General features: G+C 38.4%; 1 protein-coding gene across 2 annotated transcripts in view; it reads right to left on the bottom strand.

Annotated features, from left to right (window-relative positions):
* The window catches only part of nos1 (nitric oxide synthase 1 (neuronal)), a 40,252-nt gene extending 14,070 nt beyond the window's left edge, over positions 1–26,182 (bottom strand). The window contains exons 1-17 of one of the 2 annotated variants that reach the window (XM_085476191.1): positions 26,082–26,182; positions 22,387–23,178; positions 19,627–19,729; positions 16,013–16,150; positions 8,980–9,125; positions 8,517–8,679; positions 8,236–8,327; positions 6,102–6,243; positions 5,863–6,002; positions 4,678–4,852; positions 3,967–4,068; positions 3,402–3,596; positions 3,234–3,319; positions 2,608–2,752; positions 1,600–1,704; positions 1,456–1,514; positions 1,233–1,349 (exon numbers count right to left, since the gene is read on the bottom strand). In XM_085476191.1, the coding sequence (XP_085332317.1) occupies positions 1,233–1,349; positions 1,456–1,514; positions 1,600–1,704; positions 2,608–2,752; positions 3,234–3,319; positions 3,402–3,596; positions 3,967–4,068; positions 4,678–4,852; positions 5,863–6,002; positions 6,102–6,243; positions 8,236–8,327; positions 8,517–8,679; positions 8,980–9,125; positions 16,013–16,150; positions 19,627–19,729; positions 22,387–23,108 (2,630 nt within the window). In that variant the 5' untranslated portion in view covers positions 23,109–23,178; positions 26,082–26,182. Of the gene's footprint in view, positions 1–1,232; positions 1,350–1,455; positions 1,515–1,599; positions 1,705–2,607; positions 2,753–3,233; positions 3,320–3,401; positions 3,597–3,966; positions 4,069–4,677; positions 4,853–5,862; positions 6,003–6,101; positions 6,244–8,235; positions 8,328–8,516; positions 8,680–8,979; positions 9,126–16,012; positions 16,151–19,626; positions 19,730–22,386; positions 23,179–26,081 lie in introns of those variants that run through there. The other variant, XM_085476190.1, reaches the window with a different exon arrangement.
* Between the last annotated feature and the right edge of the window lie 227 nt (positions 26,183–26,409).

Here is a 26,409-nt window from a genome sequence, read left to right on the forward strand (position 1 = left end):
GTATGCACTGAGGAAACGCTACAAGGAAAACCCTCCATTTAGACATAAATGGAGGAAGAACTCAACTTAATTCAGTTCAATTTTATTTTATATATATATAGTGCCAAATCAAAACAACAGTTGCCTCAAGGCGCTTATATTGTAAGGTAAAGACCCTACAATACAAAGAAAACAGACCCCAACAGTCATATGACCCCCTGTGAGCAAGCACTGCTGACAGTGGGAAGGAAAAGCTCCCTTTTAACAGGAAGAAACCTCCTGCTCCTCCATGTTTACATCTGAGCTCATTCTAAATAATTTATATTATATTTAACCTAAAGTAATCCATCATATTCCACAATATGAGATGTTTAGTTGGTGTCTTGTGAGGGCAACGTAGCTCTAAAACATAGCTTTTCATAAGCTCCATATAACAGACCTGCACCTTTATTTTTTTAATAAAATGTATTTTACAGTGTATTACACAGTTAACTGAATATCTACTGGGGGTTTTAATATATTGATTAAAAAAATTAAGTTGTGTATTATCAAAACAGCTCACTAAACTTTGTGCATTCAGACAACCACATGATTTTTTATACATGTTAATCTGATATTGCTGGTGGACCCATTCAGCTTGCTAATTTTATTAAACCAGGCATGGTGACAGTTGACATCATTTATCTCCATTAAAGGGTTTCCTTGCTAACTTGCTAAAGGAGCTATTCATTTCTTTACACTGCAGTCTAATTCCCTACCACCAGTACTGATTGGACCAAGTTCAAAAGTAATACATTACTGTAATCAATTTATTTAATGTGTTACATTACATTGTTTTAGTAATGCAATAATGTAACACATTACTGTAATAAACTCAGTAATCACATTACAGTTACAATTATGCTGCTACCTGCATTACAAAGGCTCTACTGTTATCTGCACAAGAGGTGAACTGAAAGAACTAAAACTAATCAAACATTCAAAGATTTTTTACTGATTAGATGATAAATGCATATTTATGTATTATGTATCCCATTTGATGTTTCAAAGTGAATGTGCCTGGATATTAAGCCAACATTTAACCATTCTTTTTACAGCATTTCATTGACTATGAGCATAGCATGTGCCTATCCTATTTAGCATAAGCATTTTTTGTAGTTTTCCTTCCAGATTTCCTTGCTTTCCTGTTTGATAATTTAGGGATAGATTTGCACATAAACACCTGTTATGTTTGTTTAGTTTGCTTTGTTTACCTGACATTAGCAAGTGGTCCGGTGCTCTCAAAGTTAATTTTGGTTTCTGGTTCATCGCTGGATGACTTCCGAGTGTCAGAGTAAGAGGAAACACTGTTAAAACGGACCTTGTAGCTCCTAGAGAATAAGAAAAAAGCAGAGGCACGCACAGGCTTTTAACTCAAGAGACAAAAAATAATTACTCAAGTAAACATTAAAAGCTGGATTGAGATATCAAACTCACTTCCTATCTTCTGTGTTTGTTGTTGGGTGGCACATTTCCATTAAGGCGGCTCCAAATTTCTACAGCAAAAAAGAGCAAACACATACAATTAGAAGTGTCTGCTGAGCTCTTAATAACTGACAAGTATTAAGTATTCATAAATACCTCTCCATTCTCAGGTGGGTCACCATTCCCAAATGTGCTGGTCACCACTAAAACCAGTGTTTCATGCTCCAGGTCCACAACATCATATTCATCCATAGACATAACCTGCAGGAAAAAAAAAGAGCGTTGTACTGATGGAAGCTTAGCGACTTACATGGTGTAGTGTTTATCTCACTCTTGTTTCCTAGACACAGACTCCAAATGACAGCTGACTTGAGCGTGTAAATTAAGGCTGAACACATAGCCGCTGGCAGAGGAGGAGGTTGTAATGACCACTCTGTCCTCGCCTCTAACGAGATGATAATATGCTGCTGCCACACATTGAGCATCCATGATGCATACCACTCAGCATGATGGTGTTTGTCTGCCACAGGCCGCACTTGCATTTCACATGCATATACGCCTCAAAGACACACAACCAAAGGCGTGAAGAGAAAGAAGCCTTTAGCCCCACAACAACCAAGATTCCCCCTAAGCGTTTGCATCTGCCCTGCGATCCATCAGCACACGCCCACTCACAGTGACACACACATGCACAAATCTTCATGCATGAATCTCCTTGTGTGATTGATCACACTGGGAAAACAGGAAGAGCAAATAAAGATAGGACCGGGAGGAAAAATCCCATAGTGTGTGTTTGAGAGAAGCTTCTTTCTCTTGTTTCTGTTTGGTTTTTGTATACAGATTTGCACACCCAGCGGCACTGAAGGATTTTGTCTTAAAACTATTACCCTGTTCTATGCTTTAGTGGATAAATCTTGCCTCCAACCTGCGGCACTTTACTGCATGAGACAAGAGGAAAATGTAACAAAAGATTGGCTTTTCTTTCTTCAGACCTTTTGTCATCTATACTCAGCTGGCATCTGCTCAGCTTTATCAACCAGAGAGTGGGGTTCGGGGGAGGGGTGTCTTTCAGTTCCTCCTTTTTCAATTAGATATTAGAGCAGCGATACATAAGCTAGTTCTCAACCTTTGGAAATGATGATGCAAGGTGGGAGCAAGGGGTACCTTTGCGTCAAAGGCGTGCTTGAAGATTTCACAGAGCGTTTTGGCATAATCTTGCGACTTGCCCGTCTCTGTAGCAAACAGCATTGTGGCTTTAACCCTCTTGGCCATAGCTTGGCCCATGAGTTTCGCTGAAAACTTCACAGCCCTGCAGAGGTGAAGAGAAAGACAATGCAAATGAGATGCAGCAAAGATGAAGACCAACTGAATAATAGAAAGAAAAAAAAGTTTCTTATTGAGCCTCTGAAATTAGTAATAGGCTGGTTCACTGTAGCAGACAGCTACGGATGGATGACAGTTGTGATTACCTAGCTTGTCATCTCCTCAAGGCAATTATAATAATAGCAGAACACGCGCACAAGTGCATGTATACACAAACAAAACACTGACAAAATTCTGATTACTCCTTAAGGGGTTGATTGGATGAATTTCACTGCTGAGCACGCCAGCGTCTTTGTCATGTGTCTAACTTTTGTTTGCAAAGTGAATACCTGCTTAGCCTTAAATTAACAAATACAAATCATTTGTGATCTTTCACATTTAGAGTTGCAATTTAGCTTTGACTCTTACAGTGCAAAGACAAAAAAGGGAAAAGAAATGAATGATTAAGTAAAACCAAGCACACTTACTTGGCAAGCTTCTTGAATCCAATGGCTCTTTTCTTTGTGGGTGTCCCATTGACCCCTTTCCACACGTGGGTATTCCATGGATCGGGCTTTTGCATAGGAGAAGGAAAATCAGGTGATCTTAAATCAAAGAGATCTCATGGTGTGTGGTATGTGGAATGACTTACTCACCTGGTACTCAAAAGAAGGGCTGAGGCGGTAGTTAAGCATTTCTTGATGGAAAACTGGCGTGATGCTTCCTGACATCGGAGGCACAATCCACACCCAGTCCCCAGGACAGCCGCCTCGCACCCGAAACTCATTCTCCATGTGCTTCATGAAGGACTCTGTGGCTGAATGATGGTCTACTATGGTCACTTTGCATGTCTAAGAATAGGTAGCATAGATGGATGGATATGAATTATGTCACAACCAAATAAGTGTTTTATTATTATTCATGAGTGCATTAAAATGGATACGCTGAATGCTTACAATGGTCAAGTGCTATTAACAAACAAACAGCTGCACATCTTGTAATAAACCAGTGGAGTATCAAGCTATAATTTGATCACAAATATCTAGTCATTTTGACACCAACAAATTGTTATAAACATGGCTTAACACACTTCACCACGGAATTTGCTCAGCAGTAGCCACTTTGAGTCCAAGATAACTGTAGGCACTGTTGTTCCAAGGAGCTGTCTAAAAACTTTAAGAAGTTAAAAATCTACTTACTTCAAATCACAGATTTCAATACCTGGTAGCTGTGAAGGACAGCAATATTGATCTCCACGAGTGCCTGATCTTTCCAAAGGGAGGATGTCTTTCTGGTGTCTAAGGCCATTTTGTTTGCCACCTCCTATATAATACAGAAAAAAAAATGCCTGACATACCTGAGACTGAAAATTTTAGTGACATAAACTTTAGCATTTCATTTCTGTGTAGAGTTGCTGTGCTGTGGTCATGCTGTACTGAAGCAAATGGCCCTCGTCATCACTGCAAGCACAGACAAATCCAAAGCTGGCACCCATGTGCCCTGAAGTGCTCTTCATAATTGGACGACTCTGACTGAAATTTTCTTCACTTGTCAGAATAATGTGATACATGCAAAAATAGCAAACACTCTGGTCTCCCTAATTATATGCTATGTCACATATATATTTATACTGCATGCCCTAAAATAATTTGAAGATCTGATTGTTAAATATTACAAAATAGGTTACAATTAAATTTGCCCATCTATAGAAAAATATATTGGTAAACATATTAAAGTATAAAGTACCACAGTTTTCTTTTATATTAAAGGATTTGCAACAAAACATGGAGGAAGAAGAACTGCATTCTGACAGGCTCATTTAGTGACACAATACATGCTTTCTTCTCTGCACATGGCTTCAGTCAATCTGTGCCTGAAATTCTTTTCTCTTCTTCCAATGGAACATGACTGTATTTTGGCACAACACTGTACCTCCAGAATGTTGTAGCGTGAGCTGTCACAGAAGTCTCTCACACCAATCTCTGTGCCCATGTACCAGCCACTGAAGGGGCAGCCCGTGAACTCCAGACCGCCAATTTCCAGCAGCATGTTGGAAACCGCCGGGAGGCCGTACCACTTCAGACCCAGATCTTTAAACCACTCATACCTGAGCAAACAGGGACATGATAGCTAAGGGCTGCTATTTCACATAATTCTACTCATTATAATCCCTACTGAATTTAGGATATTATCCATTGCTTCATTAGTGATGTGAATGGTCTCTAAAATCCTCAAGAGCGCGAGTAATTACTCCTGAGACACATAATTTAAAAAGGGACGACAGCCAAAACAAGCATTAACACAAAGAAATCTACTGTCAGTGCTGGACAGAGCAAGCTGGACCTCTATCTACCTCCCACCACTCACTCCCTGCAATCTCTAAGGGGATTGATAACACTGCTCTCAGTGCATTATTTCCAGAGCTGGGTCTAATCTTGTGTAATGATGAGACACCGTTGGTGGTCCTGGCCTGTGCCAAGCTGCTGCCAGGCTCAAGGCCAGCTGATGCAGGGTATGGAGCAAGAGATGCCAATTTTAGGGGAGTCTAACAGTGAGAATTGTGCATCAAGGGATTCTGAAATATTCTTGGTAGCATGCAGTGATGCACTGATAACCTGTTGTATAGCTTTTTGAAGGTGTGAAAACTTCTGTAGATGTAATATCTAATTCTTCACTGTGATTGCACATATTATAGGACTGCAGCAGCTTAACACTTTAAATATCAATGGCTTTTATGGCATGTGTACAGTGGCTATTGTTGAAAAAGTTTTCTTAAAAGTAATAGAACACATAAGAATAAAAAACAGGAGGAAAGTTAAAATTTCACTAACAAGCCCCATGGTTACCACAAAAGCTGGCATAGCAACAGATAAAGCACAGGCAGCAGTGTTTTCTTGGAATAATCAGCACAGTTGGAAACTGACGATAACCCAATCATAGTTCTTGGCTTAAAAGCACCCTATTGTTTTAGAAGTATTGTTAAAAGATGTTGAGTGGGTGGATCTTTTAATGCAGCCCCCTCTCTTCTTATTTTTGCTAGATTCTGTATGTTTTTTCTTTCTTTTTCTTTCTTTTCTTTTCTTTTTTTGCATTTTCAAGATGAAAGACATAACTCACTTTGGATGTGTGATTGGCACCTCAAGAATGAGGTCTTCAGGGATCTCAAACAGCTCAGGGTCATTCCCATTGGCTTGCAGCAGAAGGGGCAGAACATCAAAACGACCCTTTGGAGCTTTCCATCCAAGCTGCATGCAAATCTAATGACCAAACACTACATGTAAGTTTCGAACAAATAGGATAATAAAAGAAAAAAAACATTACTTTACTCATTTAATAGCACAACTCCTCATGTGTACCTCTGTGAATTCAACATTAGCAGGATCTCCCAGGATCCGTCCATCAGGCTGTTTGTAGCCAGCATAGCGAATCAGCTGACTGTTCCACACTCGAAAATCATGTTTGCCATCTGTCCTCTGAGGAAATATGGTGATAGCTGACCTGCAAAAAACAAACAGAAAAAGCTAATAAAAACATGTTATTAATATACAATATAGGCACAACATTTTTTTTATTATTCAATGGTTCTGTCCATATTGAAGTCAAGGGGAAAAAGTTCCAAATATATTAATATTTGGAAATTTCTCAACATTTTCAACATTCCTAACAGATGGTTAGCACTGTGTCAGTAATCAACTTGAAGGAAATGAATTTCAACATCTCAAAAGACTCAGAGAAGTGCCAAAGCTTAGCTACCTTTGGCCTGCTCCACATGATACTGTTACCGTTTAATACTGTGACTGGGTCAAAGTGTTAAAACTACTAAGCTGGTTGTAAGTCGTGTGGGGGGAGAATACTAAGCAGCTGGTGTCAATCTGTGCCAGTTGTGTTAATAATCATCATCTGTACAACATTAAGCCTTGTACAGCCTTGTAAGGTGTCAGCTGTATTGTTAAAGTAACATATAGAAACAAAATATTATTATCTCCCAGTGACCCCAATGTTTTACTTGTTCATTTTTCAAGTTTAGCTGCCTACCTGACTTCTTTTAACAGGAGTTGCTTTATTGTTGAAAAAGAGGTGATATAAATTAAATAATCAGGAGTAAATTCTGCATTCTTGAGATTTTGCTTCCTCTGTCACCTCAGTCTTCCACCTTGTTTGTTTTGTTGACTTGGATAATGATTTCTATTGCTTTTTTGCCGTACAACTGGGGTCTTGTCCAGGACAGAAACCTGATTTATTTATTGATTTTACCATCTGTACACCTTTGTTCCAGTCTTGGTCTAATCAAAGGATGCAATCATTAAATAATAATCAGTAATATAAAGTCTGCATTTTTAATTTCCAATTACTTTAATTATATAAAGTGTAGAACTAAATAAAGCCAAGAGTTGTATAAGAAAACTTAACATACATGTGCTAATTTTACAGTATATGACAACATTTTCCTGTGTTAAGTAATTTTGGCACAGATCCATTTGACATCTGCATTTCATAAGTAATGATACATTTTAAAATGATCTTTTTCTTTATAAAGTTATCACTATTATGTAAAGGAGTTATTACAGTTATTAATAAGTATTTCTAAACAGCTGATAAGTTCCTTACTAATGAATAATTGACAGGTTTAAGGCCAGTAATTAAAATGTGTGAGCTCTCTTCCTCTTCTAATATTGAAAGGATTAATAAATAGTTTATGACTATATAGAGTTTTTAGAAAAATGGTAGATATTCAGAAACATGAAATGTTTTGTTTATTTGCAACCTTTTTAAACCTTGTTACCTTGTACAGTGCTACTTTTTATATAATATTATCAGTATGTAGACCAAGAGTATCATACAAGAGCACAGTATTTTTTATAAAAATAAAATAAGATACTATTATATGATAATTTTTTTGGAGTTATTTAGAACCAAGTTATTTTTTTCAATTCACCATGTGATAATTATATTCCTATTTCTGAATCTGTGGCCATTTATATTAAAGCCAGCCATCCAGAGAGCTGTGGATTGGATATTATAATGGCTCTTTTCAGCATGCATATCTGAGTTGACTTCCCTAGGCCAGGCTAAGTGTAGTAATGAGTCAGAAGCTATCCATCATCCAAGAAGTAAATGTGAGGTGTCACATGTGATTAGGACTTGGCAGAAAGTGAGTGAGGCTTTGCAGGTCTGACAAATGACTGCTTGTTAGTAAGGTCTGGCACTTTACCAACAGGGCAATAATTGGTGCTGAGATGCTGACAAATAGATAGACAGGCTGCAGATAGTGTCAGATACAGCGTTAAGAGAGAATGCTGACAGATGGGACAGTGGGTCAAGTTAGGGTAGTCAGAGAAAGAGTGGCGTGATGGGGGCAACACATGGAGAGAGGAACAAGTGCAGTGGAAGGAATACATGGCGAGCAGTACCAAATCAAAGAAAAGACAATAAAGGAAAAGAAGGCTTGAGAAAAGAGCTGAGCACTTTGCACTATATGTATGTGTTTACCTCAGATTCCCTTTGTTGGTGGCGTACTTAATGTGGTTACAAATGTAGTTGTACATTCCATGGGCTGTTGTGCAGTCTCTGGCATCAAAAACCTGAAAAGCAAATATAAAAACAAGAAGTCTGAAGTATTATGAGTGCATAATAGGAAAACATCTAAATGTTGGCAGAGATGTATCCATCTATATAACTGTCTACATTAATTGACAAGCTGTCAGAAAAAAACATTAACAGCACAAATCTTAGACAACAGCATTCATGGATTTCAGGCATTCTGAAATTACCTGTAGTTTGGACCACTGAATCCTTCCCACACATCTGGCAGCATTTCTCCAGGCATGCTTGGCTCCATAAATCAGTTCAGTATCTTTGAGTTGATAAGTTCCTGAAGCTTCTATCTCCTTGGTCACCTCCTCCAGCCTGTCCACATGGGCTTTAGATCCATACCTGTTGACAGGACAGGGTATCATAAAATAAAAGATCAGGTACATATCTTCTTTTGGCCTAATGATGTGTCTCTGTCTAGGTTTCAGTCAGTCCTGTATGGAATTACTCTGTTCTGCATATTGTTTTGACTAGAATAAAGAATACACTATATAGTACTATAAGAATAAAAAGACACAAATAACCTAAAGAGCACAACATCATAAGAAATTGCTATTATTTCTCCTGTTTCACAGAATTTTGTTTGCGTTGGTACATGCTCTGAGACTTAAACTCTGTCTAGGTATCACACAGTTTGCTTGCCTTTTGATAGAGGTATAGTACTGGTCTATGAAATCGGTGGCCAGTGGAAGAAGCTCTTCTTTAGTTCGGACTTCATCTGGTTTGCGGATGTGCTGGTTGGGCATCACCACAGAGCCAAGGCACACATTTTCGGAACAGATTGGCATCTGAAAAGAAAAGTAACATGCACAGATTAGAGAGGGATTTGGATGAATGTATTATTATTTTTAATTTAACCTCCTTTAATTTGTCAACATACAAAGCATGAGTGTGGAGAGAATAACAACTGGCTTCATTTTATGGTTTTGTATATCAATATATCTTACTTTCCAAAACTGATAAACAAGAACCTAGCTTTTAATGGCTTAAATCATCTTGATTGTGTGCATAACCAGGTGGTTATTTTCTTTTACTTCTTATCTTTCACTCTCCTCGAAACATTCCGCTCACTCGCAAAACATGTTCAGCATCGATCTTTGTTTTTGTGTTTGTATACAAACTAAGAACATCATTAAAAGGCAGAATTTTGTGTTACTTGATATGAAACAGAACTAAAGGACTGTAATTTTGCATGCACATTTAAAATTCTTTTCTTGGTCTTTTAACTTTGGCTTTGTGTAAAACAGTCGTAATTTCAGTTATAAGAACTCAAGACAGTAACACCATAAAACATGCTAATTCTGTTGACAGGCACATTTACCTCAAAACTTTCTTACCAATAATTGCCATTAGATTGTAGTTATTGTTTTAATTATTATTAAGACCTACTCCTAACCTTTTAATATACAAAGCAACATGGCTTTGGTAAATTACATCCACTCACCAGGTATTTGTTATATCATGGTTATGATCATATTCTACTTGATTCAAATAAAGATAATTTCTTCACAATTCCTGGACACTTAATGCATAGAAAGATTGTAACTGTTACATTTCTTTCACAATATCACTCACACATGGCTGGCACGCATGTTAATGAATGAGTAAGTCGGTGAGTCATAGATTGGTATCGTTCCACTAAGCTGAGACAGGAAGACAGAATAAGGAGGAAAGATTAAAAAAAAAGAACGAAAGACAGTGAAACAGGCAGATGCAAGGAGAAAATTGCTCATAGCAACCTTGTTTGGTAACTTTAATGTGATTAAAGTTGAAGTCAGCTGTCACTTTGGTTTGCCGTCACCAGCTTAGAGAGAAAACGAATGAGTGAGCAAAAGCTCACGACAGAAATGATAGCACAGGCGTGCAGTTGAAGAGGAAATTTGACAGTGACCCTTGCAGTGCTAAAATTGGCTTGTTACACTGAGCCACCCACTTACACTGTCCAAACACTCAGACATGCACCAACAGTGTGCCCCCCCAAAAACTTTGACCCTTCCAACTAACCTAAGACGTCACTCAGCAAGAGCAGAAAAAGGAAAAAAAATTCTGTTGAACTGCACAAACAACATCACAGTAAATCAAGAAAAGGGAAAATGTGAAAAGGAGTTGAGAGAGAAACTCAGGAAGAGCTATAAAAAAAGCAAAGTACGTAAAATTATAAGGAGGTTGAAGAAAAGATAATTAACAAAACAAAAAGACAACAGAAATAAGACTAAAAAACAAAAAAGGTGGTGGTTAAAGTACGATGATGGATGTGGAAGGTAAGAGGAGAATAAGAAAACTGATGATTAAAACACAGAATGTTAAAAATAAAACAAAGGAATCACTTGTGCTCCAGCACGTCCGCTCCTCATCCTGCTTTAGGCATTCATGCCAGCCAGCTGTCCTTTTCGAAAAAGACGGATCATCCACGAATACAGCAGAGTCTGTGATATACAATAAATCTGAAAATGCTATTACAGACCATTCATTGGGATGCATGTGACAGCCTGTTCGATAAGTCACCAAAGTAATTAGGCTGCCGGTTGCTGTTTACAAATGCCTGCAGTGTCTTGAAGGGTGAATACTTAAACAGCACAGCTCACCTTGTGTTTGGTAGACTGGCTTACTAACTAGAGGAGGAAACTTTAGCTGCATGACAAAATAGAAAACAAAATAGGTGGACCGAGCAGTTTAGGAAAATGGATAGCACACACACACACACACACAGACACACACACACACACACACACACACACACACACACACACACACACAGGCAAGGTACTCTTTGTTTGTATGTAGACGTCGTATGTTAATGAACCTATGCATATTCATGTAACCTCAATAAAAGGACAGTGTTATGGGAGGACGGACGAGAGCAACTGGGGTCAAGCGAAGGGACGGCGCTCTGTCCGGTTTCTCCCGTGCACGAGTAACATGAAGAACTTTGCCTATTTGTGTCTTGCTTAGCAGTGTAATGATATTGTCTTCAACGTTCCAGCGGATGGGTTCAAGCTACAAACCTTAGTCTTTGCATAGCTGAGGCTTTCTGAGGTATTATCCTCAAACTATTTAGAGGTTATCTTATATACCAATTAGAGCCACCCTACCACCTCACTGTTTTAGGTCCTAAAGTCCAAGAACACCAGTAAAGATAATGTGTTGCATTAGGTTTGCAGCACAGTTTTTCATTAATAACAATATCAGCTTTGTGACACATTGAATCACTGAAAGATACTCATGAATCTCAAGTCTTATGGCATTAAGTATGCCAATCTTTCACATCCCCATGAAATCATGCAGATGTCATACAGAGTGGATAAGAAAGTGATTTTTTGCAAATACACTGACATTGTTATTTGAAATGGTATAAAGCTATATTTATCAGTAAGTACACTGGCAGAAAACAAGGGAAACCATCATAGGACCTCAGTAAAGACATGATACACTGAATCTGGTACAGGCTTTCTCTCAGTCTTTAAATACCCCTATAAATGGTAAAGTACATGATAGTCACCACTTCCAGGTCTTCATTGTCCTTTGTACTCTAACAAAGCTTTTTATGTGTGTTTGGGCTTATTATCCTGTTGCTGTATGAATCATTCTCCACAAAGATGCAAAAATGCGGGAAGCATGTCGCTCAAGAATGGAGTGCTTCTTCTTCGTCAGGGTGCATTCATTTTGGTGGTGCTATCCAACTGTGTTTGATACACCATGAGCGTTTCAAATTCTGTATCTGGAATGAAGCATGCATTGAAATGCTGATACTGTGGTCAGTTTGGTCTGCATGCTTTATATACATCTGGTGCAGCTTCCACAGTCTTTTTGAGTTCACTGCTCCCTCGAAACATGACAGTCACAGTTAGGAAATCATTAGACATTAGGAAAGCCCAACATGAATTTGAGCTCTTGTGCTTAGATGTTTTATTGTGATGCAATATTCAGCTACTTAGTAAACAATGTTCTGATGGAAATGTAAGGGAAAGCAATAGTTATAAAAGATGCACAATGGCTTCAGACTGACTTGAATAAGCCTCCATGGAGGCTCAAATCCCTTACATTGACAAATGAAAACATGGTTCACTGGAAGCAAACACACCAGTAAAACAGCAGTCAGTTTAATCATGTTGTTCCTATTTTAATAAAAAGCATTTTTGTTTCAGTTTTACTGTTATGATTTGAATTTCATTTTTGATCTTTGCAGAATCATCCTAAATAGTATTTACTGACTGTAATGTGGTCCTACTTGTCCAGCTGGTAAGACAATACTTCATCTGACAGAAAAACCATAACACTCATGTACACCTCTGAGCCCTTTGTAGTTAAATCACTCCTAATATGTTTAAAATGGACTCCATTCACATTTTTGAAAACTTGTGCTTTAAATGTAAGCAGTGGATCTGTTATGACACCTAGTTGTTTAAATATTGTCTTCTCCCTCCTACAGTTAGATTGAATTTGTCTGATAAACTGATAAACTGTCTGGAGAAAAATAACCACATATTTTTACTGACTTCGTGTAGTCACAGAAATCTACCCATGTGCATTATTTTAAAACGTGTTTGCCTCGTTTCTGATTTCAGGATTTTGTGACACTTAATAAATGAAACAATCATTTGAAAACTGTACTGAAAACTGCCATGTAAAAAACAACAACAACAAACCTAAAAAAACTGAAAACAAAAAGAAGATAAAATGTCGAAAGGGGCACTTTTTAATGACATGTTAACCGTGTCATCAGCACATGTGTGGGAAGTAGATGGACAAGTGTCAGTTTATCATCATGAACATAAAAGCTAAACAACAGAGAACCCTAACTTGAACCTTGAGGAACTCCAAATTTATCATTAACTATTTGTGAAGTTTTGTTATTATTTTCTTTCAATTTGTAAGAAAATATTTTATTCATTCATTTACATAAGATGGAATTTTAATCTTTGAAAACTTGATGATTAACTGTATTTAAAGATTTCATTAAATCAAGTTCACAGCCATGGTTCACTTGCCCAATTCGGCGTTAATATTTTTGAATGCAAACCAAAGACACCAAATTGCAATGAGTGAGAAGTAAGAAAAGATGATCTGTTCAAAGGTCAATTCCAGTGTTAATTTTTATACTACAGGAAAGATAATTACTGATTTGAAATTACTAGTAGTCATGTGATCACCAAAATTAAACACAGGTTTTATTGCTGCAGTTTTCCAAACACTCCATTATTGATGGACCCAATTAACATTTTTATAATGAGAGAATTAGTGCCTCATTATGAGTTTTGATAAATATTATATTGAATATGTGCACAGCTTTTGTCCTTGAACAATTAAGAGAATTTCTGAATTTATTACTTCTCAAAAATGATTAATTATTTCTTATTTGGGAGACGAAAAGAAGAGTGCAATGTTATCACAGAGCTCCAGAGTCTATGTAGAGAGGGAATCAGAGCAGATTGATGGAGCAAGAAAAGATTAGCCATTAATAGTGCAGACTTTTGTTTTGTTTCTTTGTTTTCAACCAATAATCAGCATTTCTTGATAACAAATTCTCAAAACCACAAAAATAATCTCCAGTTTCGATCTTATAGCATTTATAGTAGCTTTTTAAATGTAATACATTATTATATAATTTTTGTCAATTATTGTGGTTCGCCTGTGATGCTCAAGCTCTGTTCTACTATACAGATGTTTTGTAGTCCAGTTGTGGGGTTTTGCTGGGAAAAGTGATGGTGTCATAATATATCATGTGTAATTCAAGTTTTGTGGCTCTGAATGTGATGCTATTGTTGTCAAATAAAAAAACTTTTTCTGATATGTTACAGGTGAATAGAAATGGTTAATCTTAGCCCGTTGCTATAGGGTTTCTAGGCAACTTGACAACATCAGAATATATGATATAGATAAGAACCTTCAGAGGCCTAAGATCCACCTGTTTGCCAAGTTTCTTTTACTTTACAAGTTTCTTTTCTTTTTTATTTTATTCCTTGAATTTTTAAAACTTGTTGTGGCTGAGGGTGAACTCTCTGTTGCACCATTGGATTTGCCGCATTTTTGCCTTCAAGTTAGCCTACTGATCACATCACACCTGTGAAAATGTTATGTGAAATGATCACACCTGGAAAACTACTGACACACTTTGTGATCATGCCATTTAATCAGTGCTGTATGATACACTGCATTAAACTCGCTTCAACAATGGCTTTCCGAGTCAGTTATCATGCTGAGGTTAGGCATTAGCTCAAAGCAGAAATCATCATTTTCTGTTCAATATTCACATCTCACGATGAGTATTAAAGGTACATCTACTGATTTTATGAATCCTAATGTATCACTTAATGCCTTTCATTAGTAATGTTTATTAAAGCAGCTGCAGATGGTTGATAAAGGGATGAATGAATTGGTTTTCTTGAGCCACTCATGTTACTGATTCATGAATGTATCAGCATTTTGGACAAAAATATCCACTAAACATTACGTATTTAATTTCCCAGCACTCTCTTCTGAAAATGCTGAGTCATCGAGTCATGACTACGTGAGTCACTATCTGACCATGTGAGCTGTCCCAATGATATGTTGTTTTTTGGTCTGAAGAATTAATTGTTTAATAAGCTTCACCTAGATTTACCTAACCCCCCTGATTTCCTGCTTAATTCTAATGAGCTGAATCACCAACAGTTCAGACAGGATTCTACTAATGTATGAATGGTTAGCGAGAAGCAGCGAAAAGGCAGACGCCATGCTGTGCTATTGTTTTCCAATCTACTTGACTTGCAGATTATGTGTTGGTAAGTCTGCAGGCTAAATGCATATTCAGTCAACCAAGACACTGTACTTTATGTTCATCAGTGCCTTCAAGATTACCATTTAAGTCACAGACATCTGTCAACTTTGTTAGTCAGCTTACAGTATAAAAGCTGTGGAAAACCAATCTGTTTCCCCCTTTTGTGATATGTCAACAAATGCAAAATCACAACTATATTTCTTGTTATAGCTGATAAAATTATTAAATCTTGTATTAACCTTTGTGTTTACAGAATCTTGTCACACACTCTCTTTTTAAACTTGTTATCAGTATTCACCATATTTCGTGACAATGAAAACCCCCAGTACATTGTGATTCAATTCAATAATGAGTACACTCTTTATTAAACTCTGTGGTTGTTTCGGGAGAATTAAGCAGTTTGTTTTGTGAGACAGAACTCCATTTGATTGCACATAGTCTCAAAACATTTTTCAAGCATAAAAGCCAAACACTTTTTCATGTTTCAGCTTTTAGGAGTTTGCTTTTGTTCTTTTGCTTAAGCGATGTCAGCCGTAAAGCGAATATAGTTTATTTGTCTAAAAGTACAACAGGCTGAAGATTATGGGAAGATGTGATTTAGAAAAATTGTACTATATGCATCACTACTTGCAGGTTTCAACACTAAAAAAATAAAATAAAATAAAGAATATAAACACAATATTGCATTGCATTAAGATTGCATCATACAGGTGTTTCTTTTTGCCAGTAGTTCTAATCTTTCTTATTCAGTAAAGGGATTTAGAATGTGAAGAAACAGCATACTACATAATTGCATAATCCAAATCTTTCTCACCCTTGCTAGGATGGTTTTCTGTGACAAACACAGATGCTATAGCAGGCTCCTTGATCTCTGTGATCCTAAGGATCTTTTCTTCAGGTGAGTTTTAATTGTCTTACCTTGCTGGAGCTGTGGTGGAGTGTGTCACTGTAGATGGTGCCAGTCTCCCAGTTCTTAATCTTTATAAAGCGGGGGCATTTGGAAGGGCTGCCATTCTGCAGTGACTTACTGGGTGAGGTCCTGCCCTCAGCTGGAGGCTGTAAAAAACACAGAGACATTCACACATGACTCATTTCTTCAGACCCTTGTACTTTAACTGTCTAATATGTTCTGGCCTTGGTAATACTTTTGGTGGAAACTGGATAGATTGTTTATAACTGGGAGTCATACCGAAGTAAGTTGAAAAGTGACGCAGACCTCCCACTGCCAGGAAATGGATTTGAGTGCATAAAGTTGGACATGAGAGTTTGACGTAAGAATACTATGTGAAATATCTGAAAGCATTTCAACTGGCTGCCTCAGTGAACCTCAGCCCTTTGTTCTCAAGGAATATTGATTTGTGATTGTGCTTATGTCTCTCTCACTCAGGCCTATGCACAGAAACCATCTGCATTCTTTCCTTTCTCCATTTCTCTCCAGAATAAAGGCAATCAGCATTTAACAGCAGGTTGATGGCAAGCTAACTCTAGGCTCACATGGTTTTCCAGTACTGTAGCTATTGACTGATGAATGGCTGCAATTTAACCCCAAAGCCAACTGTAAGAGCTCCTGGAGAAGGCAGCAAATGATTGCCAAAGATCAGAGTAATCAATTGCACACCTTGGAAGCTCTTTCATCATCTTCCACAGCTTTGTTAGTCAAACAGTGGTGCAGCTTTTGAAATACTTGCTTGCATGCTTGCTGGAGCAATGAATACCGACAGTGTCACACTTGTGGGGTCTCACTGTCATTTGATGTCCTCTCAAACTGTAGGAAGGAGTGAATAGAATCTGATTTTACACGCACAAGTAGTGTGTTTAATGCTCGAACAACAATAACCCCCGCCGAGCACCTCAGATATGACGTGAGGTTGTGGATAAGATGAAAGATCATTGTACCATAAGGAGAATGCACATCAAACAGGCAAAGTATTTCAGATGTGGAAAAATTAAGCCTTTCTGACTTAAAAAAGAAATAAAAGTTGTGTATCATTTGAATGTAAGGCTTGTTGCTCACGGGCTGGAAGATAGCTTTGGCATTTACATTTATTTCATTTTATTTTTATTTTTTATCGCTATCTGCAAGTTTCAGAGAACCGCGTTTCTTTGAACAATCGCTAAATACAGTATAGATGTGGGTTTTTTCTGCCATCAAGATCCTTTTAGAATAATTCTCCCTACATGTTTAACTTCCAGGTAAAATGAATTATTTTATGCGTTTGTTTGTTTATTTGATTGTAACAGCTCAAGTTAGGTAAGGGGAAAAAGTGATTGCCTAAGACTAGCCCATTGTCATCCTTGTTATGACCCAATGTACTGTACAAAGATGGTCACTGTTTACAAATGCAAAGATAATACAACCTAAAACATAATCACACCATAGCCAGTGGTCTTAAGACACTTAAGGGATGGTGTTTCCTTTTGCTCTTCCCATAATCTGGTTGCAAGTTTTGCTATCTGTTAATTTAAACATAGTTTGGAGTGAGAATCTCAAACCACATCATGAAAGTGCATTTTTGCCCAGTTTGGTGTGGGAACATGTGAAACGGGCCACTTTCATGAATAAATCAGCACTCTAAGTCTGATATGACATAAACATTTCTCATCGGAGGGAATAGAAGAAAGGCTTAATCTCGTTTTGTTTTAATCCAGTGAAGGTCTGCCTAAGTCTTTGTTAGACTTGAGGGTGATAAGCAGCAAAACAAAATAAAGAAGAATAAAACAAAAAAATAAAGAAAACTGGATTTCCATCCAAAGTCTGCAGTTTATTGATAAAATCTGCTAGCAACAGCTGCTATTACAGTCTTCAACTGATAATATTGTTGGCACCACAAGTATTTTGAATGGCAAAACTGCATAAATAATATGTTCCAGTGCCTAATGTCAAAAAAGCATTTGCTGGTGCATGTATCATGCTTTATCTGTTTAAATGACCCAGTCCTCCCCAAGATATTACACACAGACTTATCTCTTATTTTAAATCCTGAGCCCTCAATATCAAGAATAAGGTGTGGTTATGTCAGAAGGGAGGATCCATGGTGCTAGAAATTAAGATAATTGAAGCTAATTAGATGAAAATGATTTCATAATGGGGCATAATCATTTTCTGGTAAATGTGGTTATGCAGTAAAGTTCCCCACCCACCCAAACAAAACCCTCTGATGGGAAATCAAGATGAAGCGCACAGGACAGATGTAGATATGAATAGAGAAATGAATGAAATTGAGAGTTTGAGAGAAGAGATATGTTCTATATTTTAGATTTTGAAGACAAATACATTTCTGATTTGACAACTGATGCCTTCTTCAGTGATGATTAAGCCATAATGTGCAAAAAAAGGAAGCACAGAGGCATATTTTCTGTTTTCAGTGGAGTATCAGAGTTGGTGACTCCATAAATCACTAGACGGTTGAATATGAGAGAACATCCCACCACCTTGCCTTTTCAGTCAGCTTATTACACATTAAATTATGCAGAAGCTTAAGTGAGAGACACATGGAAAATCCTTCACCAAAGTGAGAAAACTAATTTGCAGGGCATCAATGTGTCACTTAAAATCTTTGTAGTCAAAAAGGGGAAAAAATCATCTCCATTTTCTGAAACTATTTAACTTTTGTGTTTATAATGAACTTATTGTTGTACTTGAGTCTGTCACATTAAGTACTAAGCAGGGAGCCATCAAAGTTAGTATGAGTGTCTAGCAAAACGCCTGCAGGGGAGGTTCCTGCTGCATGAGTAAGTGCACATATACTGGACACACATTGATTCCAGTTCCCAAACACACATTCTCACAGGCAAATAGGCTTCCTCAACTTTAGCAACTACACACGACAATGAAAGACATATGGCTTCTTACTCCATTAAACATTTCTACTCTGTTATCAAGCACCATCCATATCTCCCCTCCCTCCCACTTTCTAACCCTCTCATACATATATTCTCTCAAGCATCCACATTAACACTCTCTCTTGTGGAGGTCTGAGAGGATGGATCAATTTAAGAGGGGTCACATTTGATGGTGCGAGACAGATCAGCAGCTGCACGCATTCATTAGGCCATCCTGTCTCATTGATGGGGCCTTGAAGTGGGATAACCATGTGCAGATTACTATCCCTATCGCTGACATTTAGACCTGTGGCCAGATCCTTCTGTGTAGAAGGCATAATCTGGGTTTAATGCTGCACAATCTTGCTGATGGTTGGATCTAATGTCTAGGTGATAGGATCTTAAGCAAAGGCTTTGCACAATGTAAAAAGAACATGGATGTGCATGCTCAGTTTGTGAATGCATGGGACCATAGAACACTGTGGATGATTGTTTTAAGGGCACAGAACCATAAAGGCAGTCACAGATTTACATGCATTACACAGCTGAACTAACCAAGCCTGCACAGGAAGACTCGAACACACAGGGAACACAAAAAGGTTTATTTTCCAAATTCTTGATCTATCAAAGTATAGATGAAAAACTTATGCTTACACCTGCTTTCTTTCACTCTAAATCATTTCAAGGGCTGGGAATTTGTTTCACTTTACCTTGTCAGTGTCAGCATTGTTAAGCACCACCGGCATGTTTTCCAGCATTCTGTCATTATCTGGCACCAGCTGTGGGGATGTGCCATTTCCCACGCCAAGGTCCCTAGAAGTCAGATACAATTTTCTGTCAGGTGTATAAACTCGCATCTGGTGCAAACTAATCTTTCATTTTAATTTAAAACCTCATCCAAGACATGCATACACATACACATCAAACAAGCATTCCGTTTTGCAAAGAACGAACAAAAAAAAGAGGATCTGTAGACACTCTAAAATACTGTTAAATAAGGAAACCCTGTACAATTTTTAAAAGCTCTGCACACCCACGAAGGAATTTCTCTGTTCAGAACATAGTGGGTGCACAAAGACAGGCATAGCTCACTGCTTCAGTCAGACACATTTATGTGACTAAACTTTTACACTGAAAACACAGATTTTAAGTTCATTTCAAAAGTGTTTCTGCTACTTTTAAGTTGTTAAATTGAACTGAAAATACTTTGCAAGTTCATGCAAATAAGTGGTAGTGAAAAAACATCCGTTTAGCATCTCTTGCCTATGTGGTCTTTGTTTAGAAATTCATGTGTTTATTACTAGTTCAATTCTACAGCCTAAACTGTTTGTGTGTGTAATAGTAAGAAAATACAGATTTAAGTGTTTTCCTGAATCGAAAATCAGACACAGAGATGCATAAACAGATGGTGAATCAAGGTGACTGACCGCAGATCTGTTTTTCTTTCAGTAAATAGCCCTACAGTATGAACGGCTGTTATTCATCAGAGATAAAAGAAAAAAAACATATGAACAGTGAGAGCTCTCTGTGAGCTGTAACTATCTAATCCTAAGAGATTGAATGAGAAAGGGGGGAAGGGATATCCCTGAGCTGCCGCTCTTGCAAACCATATGAGACCAAAGTCGTCTTTGTGTGATTTCAAGTTTGCGTTCCTCCAATCGAAAGCGCCCACGCACATTGTGCCTCCTACTTTCTTTCACACTCCCCCTCCCCACCCCCATAAGCATGCGTGCATGCTAATTGTAAATTCTCACAGGCATCCTTTCTCCCTTTCACACCCCCTGTCACACTGTATCTCTTTATTGCCGCAATTTGCGAGATCATATTCATCCCCACAAATCGGAGGTGGAGTTCAAACATGCAGAAACAATGAGAGAAGTTGCATGTGTCATTTGTCATTAGCTCTGACTCAACCTCATGCTTAATTGTGAAACTGTAATTGCTTCTCCTCTGAAAACAAGCAACACTGGCTATAATGTGAGTTTATTTTCTGTGCAAATAGGTATAATTTGCAATGAAAAAATGACCAGAGATTAAAAAAAATTTATTATTTAGTATTAAAAAATATATTAGTATTATTCATCACTCTAACCTTTCTCTCCTCAGCATCTCTTTAGAAATAATTTTCCGACAGCAAAATAGAATTAAGTTAACTGACTCTTACCAGTGCTGAACAAATCTCAGCATGCACAATCAAATGTATTTAAATCCCTATTTGTGGGAGCACAGGTGGCAGCATTAGGTACGGTTGTTTAACCATACACTTTGGTGTTTTTGCATTGAGGTTTTTCCTTTTGTTGTGTTCTGTCTTTTCAGAGCACGTGTTTCTCAAGAAGGCAATGAATCACTCAAAGGGTATTTATGAAAGAGAGGAGGATGCACATGGATTGGTCAAGAATGAGATATTGATTCAAGGAGACTGCAGCCTCAATTTGATTTTAATTGGTCGTGGGAGTACAATGGTAGATAACTGAGACGCCGATAACAGTACACTGTGCAGAGCATGTAGACTGAATCGAGGATGTTATATTATCCCTGACTTAGAAGCCTTGTGAAAAACTCATCTAGAGGGAAAACTTAAACAAACTGCAAGAAATCCAAGTCTTCCTCAATAAATCATAAAATAAAAGTCTAATGTGTAAAATAAACAGAATTGTTACCAGTTTTGCACTTTTTCAAAACTACTGTTATGCATAAATACCGCAGGACCTGAACTCTATATCCAAGAGGGGCTGTTCGTAAGAAGCGCAGCTCACTTACAAACTGATAGACAATACATTTTTTTTCTGTAAAGCTTTATGTTACAGAAAACTAATTAACTAATTAATTATCCATGATTAATGTAGGAAGTCGCATCCATTACTGATAAAGCACTTGCCTACTGGGAAATGCTCACATGCTGTGTATTTTAATCCTGGTGAAACAGCCTCAATGCATACAGCAAGCAAAAAGAAAAAAAAGTAAAAAGTAAAAAGAAAAGTAGCTTTACATCTATAAAAAAGCAAAAGTTTGACAAACTGCCAAACTGTTTAAAGGATGTATTTGTAAGCCTACATAAAGCAGCTGGTTCAGCAGTAGAAGAATACCAACTGAATTGGTCCTGAGAAATGTTGTGAGCAATTTTATTTTAAGTGAGGCTTGCTAGAGACCAGCAGGCAGACGATAATTACTTGGCACTGTAAGCTGAGTCATATTAGTTGAATGAGAGACTGTCTATTACAGCTAATTAACACAGATGCGTCAGGTAGTTCAGAATCTTCGGGGTGGCAGAGTGAACAGGGATACTTTCAATCACAAGACCAGGTGCAAGTTCTTGTGTCAGCCAATAGCCACCATCTTTAAGAGTCCTTGAACTGCATCCTGAGTCTAATTCTATCTGGTCTCTGACGGCAACCCTCACTGTGAAGAGGATGGTGGACAAAGACACTTTAACTAAGGGATCAATAAGGTTGTATCACATCACAAATTACCAGGCCACTTGAATCTCGGCATCTCTTCTCCCAGCATTCCTCTGGCCTTCTCCATTGATCTCCTTTTTGCTGTTTTTGATGAGGCGCAGCACTGGTTCAATCTCCTTGAGCAGTTCATTGTTTTCCTCCAGCCCGTTGCACAGGAGAGCTCCACGGCCCCCATCCCTCATCAGCAGGGGGTCCTGGCCTTGCATGCCTCCCCTCTGTAGGAGGGACTGGGTGATGGATGGAGAGGAGAGGTTCTCAATGGCTCTTAGCTGGTTATCCTTGTTGACCTGCTGCTGTTGCCCAGGGCTCAATGCGTTGAGAGGGGACCACTGCTCGTAGGACTTTGATGATGGTAACACAGGGCGTGTGACCCTCACTGTACGCTGGCGCCCATCTCCAGAAAGCGTGGTCTCCAGGTGTGTGGTGAAGCCCTCAGGCCCACGGAGAATCAGCACGGCATGGCTCTCAGGCATCACATTCTTCAGTGTCTCCAGGGCCCGTTCATATGACAGATCCACCAGGGGCTTGTTGTTGACTGCCAGAACAATGTCGCCCACTTGCACCAGGCCACACTCCTCAGCTGCTCCACCACGGATGAGGTCTGACACAATGACAGGTGGCTTGGAAACTCTTTGCTTCACCAGGAAGCCCAGACCGCCAACCTTCCTCTTAAAAAGGCGCACTGAGATGATGTTGGGCTGGAGCTGGCACACTGTAGGCTCCGACTCCTGCATGGTGCCTGTGTATTGTGTGTAATTGTGTGTGCTTGTCTGTGTGTGTATAAGTGTGTCCTCAGGAAGATTTCTGTAGAAAGAGGAGGAGGGAAATAAAAGTTCTATTAGTTTTGAATGAAATTACATTGACAGCATGATTTGTTTACAGTGTGTTAATTTAACATCAGTCACAGAGGGGTATATGAGTCATTAAAGCAGAGTGCTTTCACAAGGTAATGTTACACAGATCATTAAGTCCTGCTGAGCTACAGATGCAAAATATTGTCATAAACATGAAAAGCATATTATCCTACTTATCACATGGCCATGTTCTGTAATGTTTAAAAAAGCAAATATTGAGTATATAAAAACTGAAAGATTAATTGCACTTTGGAATGTCAATATTTGATTTCTCTAGTGGAAAAATTTCCTGCTGCATTTGATCAAGAACCTGGTACAATTTGGACTTATTTCTTTTTCTTAATACATCATTGAGTTGATGCACCAGTGACAGTGATCTAATAATATTTTCTCTGATCTCTATGATTTCCTGGGGGTACTTGATATAATGAATCATTTACATATACTTTGCATGCTTAAGCACAGGATTGGCGTACTTATATATGGTAGGATTGCTGCTCTTACCATTAGAAACACAGGTAAGGTAATAGCTAAGGTTTCACTTTTGTTTGAGGTTTCAGTAATTAACACACACACACACACACACACACACACACACACACACACACACACACACACACACACACACACACACACACACACCAGTCTGGAGTGCATTGTCTTTCACCACATGCTTAAGCCTCTGCACTTCCAATGAACTTTACAGATGATTAAAAAAAACGTGTCAGTCTTCACGACGCTACAATAATGCGTTTACCTCTTTAATTCAACGCCACTACATTTGTTCTTTGAGATCGTTACATCTGGTCGCGTGGGTGATGGCGCCTGCAAATGTACAGTAGGCACTCAAGTAAAGCTGCTCAGTGCGCCCGCTACGCAGACAGTAAAGAAGGGCAGGCATGCTGCTGCATAGCAGAAATAATTCAGCACCAAGGTCAGCGCCCCTCTGAACGCTGACGGTCTTCACATTCCAGTTTTGGTTATTCCAAAAAAAAAAAAAGGTAAAAAAAAAATCTTTAAAAAAAATCTAGAGAGGGTTTTTTGAACTCTTGCCTACTTTTCAGAAATCCACTTGACAGAAAATCAACTTCTCCAAAGCTCTCATGACAATATGCACGTTTCCCAATATTTACTAAAGGCATGTAAACCTTTTAGTTGAATCAGTTCATCAAACAACCACTCCCGTACAAGTGAAATCACACATTCCGGGGGGCGGGGTCATGGCTTCAGTTCATAGCCTTGGGAAAAACTGCCACTAATCCATAAATATTAGCTTAGCTCTCCTGAGGTGCTGGAGTCCTCCTTTGTAGCTGCACCCCACGAAGATAGGAAATTGCCAATAACAGACGTGGAAAGTGATGGAAATGTGCTCTGAATATGAGGATTAAAATCTTTTTTGAGATTGCCGCTCTGTTTGGTTTGGGTAGAACGATTATCTGTTAGGCAACATAGTGGTCATAGTCGTCTAAATGTTAACTAGGTTACAATGCTATTATCTAGAGTGGGCAAACAACTGTTTACTAAGCTGTATGCAATGTGGCTTATAGCTTGCCCGTATTCGTTGACAAATGTGTACGTACATAGCCTATATCTGACTCAAATCACGATCTACTGTAATAGTCCAGAGTTATTAAGTACTTGTTAGGTATTCCTTAATTCTTAATGTTTTTGGTAACTCCTGGTTGAGTTTGTTTCTGCAAAGTTTGCATGTATGTTTTCATTTTTAATAACTCATTTCTAATAATTTACCGTTTGAAGTGATAAACTGCCCACTTATAACTCATTTTTACACCAAAGTTTTCAATATGGCGTGAACCAATGGGAGAAAAGAGGGATCGGAGGTCGTCTCCTCTCAAGGACCCAGTGACAGTATTAAAAACTTTACAAATGTTTATGTTGTGCTCACATGTTGCTCATAAAAGTTGCCACTAAGAAAATGAATGAACTGGGTACCAGGCAGCATTATTTTAACAGGTCGGCCCCTTATACCTCAGTGCCATGTTGTTAAAGGGAACATCGAGGCTGCACATAATACATAATGTTAGGGTGATAATATGGACCGAACAGCATTGTTTTAGCGGATTAAGAGATTATCCGGCAAGGCGCCAAACAAACACACAGGTGAGATTTATTTCGGGAACTGTCCCCACTCTGCTTGCAGAAGCAACAAAACGAACAAATGAGAAGTTTATTAAAAATACCTATACTAAGGTAAAATATTAATAAATAAATAAAATTAACAAATAGAAAAAAAAAAACCGAGAACCAAATTACACATTTTTCCAATACCCCCTAGCTGTGAAAGCAAGAATGTCTGATTTCTGTTGTCAAATCCAAAGCGAAACTGCGTGTTGCTAAGAAAAACACTTGCCAATGCTCGGGAAACAAAGATTAACTGGGAAAGACGACCAAATGACATCAATTAAATATAGAGCAACATCTAGCTTAAAAATGCCCTTTATTACTTTTTGAAAAATCTATGGGTAAATAAATTCAAAACTAGAATAATTTTATTTTGCACTGCTCCTCTCACTGAATACATTCGACAGAAAATCGTAAAATGTTCACATAGACCGCGGATATAGTGTTTATTTTTCTCAGCAACAAGTTCTGGTGACACTTTTGCTCCCAGAAATAAAAATAAAATAAAATAAAAAAAACAGCAGCAAAGGGCTGCCAAATCTACTGCTGTGCATGACAAATAATATTGAAATAAAACTGGTTTGCACATTAGTTTAAGAGCGCTCCATTTATTCTTAAGCTCTTCGTCCACCAGCGGAATGCACAGCCCCATTTTCCACGGAGACAGAAGAAAAAATAAAGGGAGGACAGTGAAGTAAAACAAGAACTCACCCCTGAGTTAAGGTCGCCGGCACAACGACCTGCTGCGGTGAACTTGGGCTAAAACTCCTGCGCTCCTGCTTCTCGGCGTCAGCAGCGGCTACCCAGCTCTTTCATCCAAAGACGTCTCCAAGTCGCTGAAACGCGCTCTGCCTCTCTAGAGACGAGGCACGCTTGTGCCTTTCTGCTCACCGGGGTTCTTTATAAATACAGAGCAACGGGAGACACTGTGACGAACTCGGAGAGAACCGTGCGCGGGCATTTAAATGAACTGTAGGTGGGTTTAGTTATCTCGGATATCGTCATCACTCAGCATGCAAGTGGTCATGTGCCAAAAAGT

The sequence above is a fragment of the Copadichromis virginalis genome, linkage group LG12, assembly GCF_057382275.1.
Source record: "Copadichromis virginalis isolate Kocher_CV1m ecotype Utaka linkage group LG12, C_Virginalis_male_GT1.1, whole genome shotgun sequence".
Lineage (NCBI taxonomy): Eukaryota > Metazoa > Chordata > Actinopteri > Cichliformes > Cichlidae > Copadichromis > Copadichromis virginalis.